General features: G+C 57.4%; 1 protein-coding gene across 1 annotated transcript; it reads right to left on the bottom strand.

Moving 5' to 3' along the window:
• Positions 1-930: 930 nt before the first annotated feature.
• On the bottom strand, positions 931-3,843 carry LOC127317535 (probable auxin efflux carrier component 1c). The gene is made up of 6 exons (XM_051348089.2): positions 2,468-3,843; positions 2,109-2,352; positions 1,936-2,021; positions 1,675-1,832; positions 1,299-1,375; positions 931-1,148 (listed from the first exon to the last, which is right to left on the bottom strand). The coding sequence occupies exons 1-6, from the start codon at positions 3,597-3,599 to the stop codon at positions 1,082-1,084; spliced, it is 1,764 nt and encodes a 587-aa protein (XP_051204049.1). The 5' UTR covers positions 3,600-3,843; the 3' UTR covers positions 931-1,081.
• Positions 3,844-4,825: the final 982 nt, after the last annotated feature.

Raw genomic sequence — 4,825 nt, 5'->3', positions numbered from 1 at the left:
GGTAAATTGAATATATCCATGATTCAACTCAATAGAAAAAATGCTTTGAAATTGCACATAGATGAATAGCTTAGAAAAATTATACATGGTTGAAAGTCCCACAAATTAAACGCTCCTCTAGAGTTTTTACTATTTCACACACCACTCCTTTTAAATCAAAGAAGCCATTAGAACGATCCTAATTATGCTGCTCATAGGAAAAAATATTGGTCCTTTGAAAAGGTACATATGTCAAATTGTAGCTTTGTGGGTATCTTTTTTATACACGTGAATTTTCATGGGTATTATTTTTACACGTCCAATGAAAAAGTAAATTCCGAAAGCCGTGGCAAAGCACGGGCATTCAACTAGTTTTGGTTCTTTACAAGTTTCTAAACAAAGACAAAATGACAGATGTACGTATGTTTAAATCGATGATAAACTCATTCGCATAACCCATAGGATATTTGTGCATGATCTATATTAAACCCCTTAATTCGGATCAAAGTGACCCGGGACTCTTTTGGAACATCATGAAAGACTCGGTAGAATGCATGACTCTAGAAGGAAAGTGATGGTTTGCTGCATTAATCATCATTTATCCAAAAGAAGGGCTCGCTCATAATGCATTATTGAATTGACGACTATACATGCTGAAACGCCATTCTGCCGTTCCAGATAGTGTAGCATAGTAGTAGTACAAGGATGAAGGAACATGAGCTCAAGCATTTCATCAAATTGGCATCCATTTTACAAGGCCAGCCCAGCCATTCCCTGTCCAGAAAACCTCTCCCAACGCACAAATACATCTTCTAAAACCCCCAAGCTTGATCCTCCTTCTCCCTCGCAAAGCTTTGAGCATAGTATGCCTCGTTTAGCCAACCGTCCTAAGCATACATTAATTCTTCATCCATCTCTACACCTAATTAAAAATCCTACTAATTAACCCTCCTGCCTGCCTGCATGATGAGCATGCAAGCATGTCCCCTGCATGCGCATGGAGGCTTTGCATCTCCCTTTGTCCCCTCCTCTGTCTGCCGGCACGCTCGACATCCATCACGCAGGCATGCTGGATCGTGTCCTCGATCGATCGCCGATCGATCTACAGCCCCAGCAGGATGTAGTAGACGAGCGTGATGGGCAGCGCGATGAGCATGCCGAAGATGACCCTGCAAGCACAACCCAACGGCAGGTGAGACAAAGGGCGCCACTGGGGATCGTCGGAGGAGAATCTCGCCCACGCTAGCTAGCTGAGAAAATTATTAAGTAGGCATGCGATGGAGGGTTAATTTGGCCAGGGGGGACATGGAGGAGCTTACGCCGTGCTGAGGATGTCGGGGTGCACGCTGTACTCCTTGGCGAAGACGAAGGGGACAATGCCCTGGGGCAGCGCCGCCTGCAGGTTAAACAAACAAACATGGCGTCAGTTCAGTGGAGTGGTCACAGCTGCGAGGGGAAACGAGGGGGCCGGGCATCGAGCTGTGCGTGCGAAAGTGTAAAGCGAAAGCGGGGCGTTTGCCGCGCTTTCCCGGCGCAGGAACAGGGCGGAGCGCAGTTCATGATTCCGGACGGACCGGCGTGCCCCGGCCAGCCGATCGATGTTCTTGGTGGGGTGCGTGCGTGCTCGCTTTCTTTTTCTCCGAAAGGCGCTTCTTGTCAGTGTTCAAAAGCCTTTGTGTGAATTGTGGTCTGTACCTGCACGATGGCGACGTGGAGAAGCTTGCCGCGGAGGCCGACGGCGATGGAGGCGGCGGCCATCACGGCCGGGCCCGTCAGGAACCGCACGGCCATGGCGAACGATGCCCGCTTGTTCCCGCACGCGATGATCCGAGGCTGCAGCGCCATGAACAGACCTGCGCAACCCACATGCCCATGTATATGATGTCAGCGCTACGTATGGTATGACCTCAGCTGTCCGGTGTGCATGCATGCAGAGCAGAGCACTGAGCAACTCACCGAGGCTGAACATGGCCATGCCGAGGCCGGCGTCGGACAGGATGGCGATGGACTTCATGATGATGGCCGGCATCTCGAAGTTCCAGCTGCCAAGAAAAGAAACGGAATACATACATTAGTTAACGGGCGCTAATTGCTCGATTGATGGTGGAACGTTAATAGCCGTCAAGTACCGGAAGCAGACGAGCGACCAGACGAGGCCGATGAGGCTGGAGTAGGTGTTGGGGTTGCGGATCAGCTTGCGCCACACCATGATCAGGATCAGCCGCGTCATCACGCTCGTCGGCGGCATCGCCGTCGGCGCCGCCACCATACCATCCTGGTTCCCCAGTTCCTTCTCGTCGCCGGCCTCCGCGTCCCTCTCTCCGGCCATCCCCTTGTTCCCGAAGCTGAAGTCGTCACGCTCCACGCCGTCAGCTGACAGCCAAGAACAGAGCGGATCGATTCGTTAGCGCAGACAGATGGAAACTAATCAAGTCGCCGCCCGACGGCCTGAGAATGTACACCTACAGCAGTCGAGAGTATTAGGTACCTTTGCGCGGGGAGGCGACAGCCACGCGGACGTCCTTGGCGCCGGCGGTATCGTTGTACGCCTCGGTGTTCCCGTTGCCGAACACGTCGGACACGGGAGACGCGCTGGAGCTCCACACGAACATGTGCAGGTCCTTGCCGTCCTCGCCCTTGGCGCCGGCCTTCTTGGCCGGCTTCGGCGCCGCCGCCATCGCGGGGTTAGGCGCCGGGTACTGGCCGTACTTGTTGCCACCGCCGCCGGCCTTGTCCTCCTCGTAGTTGGACGGGCGCGGCGTGGCACCCGTGCGCACCACGGGGCCGAACGTGTCGGCGGCGGCGAAGTTGGAGCTGCGGCCCACCATGGAGTAGAAGTCGGTGTGGTTGAAGCTGGACCCCCTCGGCGTCGGGTTCCGGGACGACTGCAGCGAGTAGATCTCGGCGTTGGTGAGGTTGCTGGGCCGGGGCGTGGTGCTGGAGAACCCCATGGAGCGACGCGAGTAGATGTCGGACCTCGACGCGTTGGAGCGGCGCACGGTGACGTGAATCTTGCCGTCCTCCTTCACCTCGGCCTCCGTCTCGATCATGCCCCGCCCGCCGCCGTCGAGCGACATGACGTCCGGGTCGACGACGATGGAGGCGATGGCGCCGGCGGTGTCCGGGAACTGCTCCGTGATGAGTATCCTGGCGCCGCGGTACTCGAACATGAAGAGCATGAGGGTGTACCAGATGATGCACTGGAGCACGACGATCTGCACCATGAGTGACCCCGACTCGTCGCCGTACATGCCCTTGAGGAGCGGGATGCCCATGACGAGGGTGTTGGGGAGGGTGGAGAGGGAGAAGAGCGTGATGGTCCACTCGAGGGAGCCGTTGCGGGAGAGGTGGCTCCAGCAGGCGAGGAGGGCGAGGATGATGAGCTTCTGCAGCGTGTCGGCGGCGATGAAGCGCAGGTTCATGGTGTAGGGGTTGTTGCTGGAGATGAAGTGGAAGGAGAGGAGGGGCACGGCGAAGAGCGCCACGAAGCGGTTGATGCCCGAGCATTGGTCCGGCGTGAAGATGCGCCACCACTTGACGGAGCCGTAGGCCAGCATCATGGCCACGTACAGCGGCACCATCGCCGTCATGACGTGGTAGAAGTCCGTGCCCGTGATCATCTTGCCGTTCGGTGGTGGCCGCCGCCGGTGCCGCGCGGCGAGAAACGCTCTTCTACGTTGTCACAAGGAGGCAGGAGGGGTGTACGTTAGGGTCTCTCTTTCGATCGGTGTGGGGCGTGGGAGTGGAGCGCTTTATGATGGCGCGGCCGGGGACGGTGGCCGCGGCGGCGGTGTGGCGATCGAGTAGGTGGAGAGGAGGCAGGCGGGGGAGCCAATGAGGGAGGGGGGAAGAGTGGGCAAGTGCGCGGGCGATTATTTATACACGTCATGTGGACACTCCACAGCAAATGGTCACACACCCCGACACTGAGAAAAAGGCAAATGGGCAAAAGGAACGCGTCCCCCAAAGGGTTTTTGGGCGCGCCAGACAAAAAATGCTTTCCAGCCGCGTCCCCCAAAGCCCATTTTTGTCCGGGGCGGCCCGATACGGTGTCCAGCGCCCCGAGCCTGTCCCCGTCCCACAGGGGACGCACCGGGGACGCCGGACACACCGAAAAGCGAGGCGAACCGACGCAGGGCCTGGCGCGTCAGCGGCTCAGTGAAAAATCGTCTCCCACTCCCGCGAAATCCCGCCCCTCCCGCCATATCGCGCCTATCCCGCCGCGCATTTCTAGCCTCCCCCGCCGCCGATTCATTTCTCCTTTCCCCGCCACCGATTCATTTCTCCTTTCCCCGCCGATTCGTTTCTCCCTCCCGCCGTCCACCCGCCGCCGCTACCTTCTCCCCATTCCATGACGCCGTCGGTAGCCCCCAAGAAGAAAGCGGCCAAGAAGCCGCCGGGCAATGCGACGAAAGGGGCGAAAGCGCCGTTCGCGAAGCCGCGGAAGGCGTTGGCCCCGAAGAAGAGGCCGGAAGGAATGACCGATGATCAGTGGCATGAAGATGTTGCGGTCAGAAACCCACCGGCGAGCAGCGACGGGCAACACAGTAGAGCCGGGAACAACTTAGGGCTGCGGCTGGCCCTGGTCCCTCCGAGCGACGGCCCGCAAAGCCTCCGGCACGCACGTCCGATGCTGGTGCAAGGGCGTGCCACCTGACCTATACCTGGTCAGGAAGGTGATGGAGATGCCTCGCTTAGTTTCCTGCATGGCATACACGTAAACATTAAATACGAGCCTCGATCGGCTCTCAGGTTATCCTGTGAATTGGCTCAAAGAGCCGATCCACCCATGATTCGTACGAGGTGTACGAATATATGGTGGTCCTGCTTGATCAAGATAAAGCTA

Source organism: Lolium perenne, chromosome 7 (assembly GCF_019359855.2).
Source record: "Lolium perenne isolate Kyuss_39 chromosome 7, Kyuss_2.0, whole genome shotgun sequence".
NCBI classification, from domain to species: Eukaryota; Viridiplantae; Streptophyta; class Magnoliopsida; order Poales; family Poaceae; genus Lolium; species Lolium perenne.
The sequence above is the reverse complement of the archived record's forward strand: the minus strand, read 5'-3'. Positions and strand labels throughout refer to the sequence as shown.

Bases quoted from the DNA above. Each gene is read 5' to 3' on its own strand.
- LOC127317535 (XM_051348089.2), bottom strand. From the start codon at position 3,599: ATGATCACGGGCACGGACTTCTACCACGTCATGACGGCGATGGTGCCG. The intron at 2,353-2,467 runs GTACCTAATACT...CTTGGCTGTCAG, and splicing joins TGTCGCCTCCCCGCGCAAAG to CTGACGGCGTGGAGCGTGAC. The intron at 1,376-1,674 runs GTACAGACCACA...TTTAACCTGCAG, and splicing joins TCCACGTCGCCATCGTGCAG to GCGGCGCTGCCCCAGGGCAT.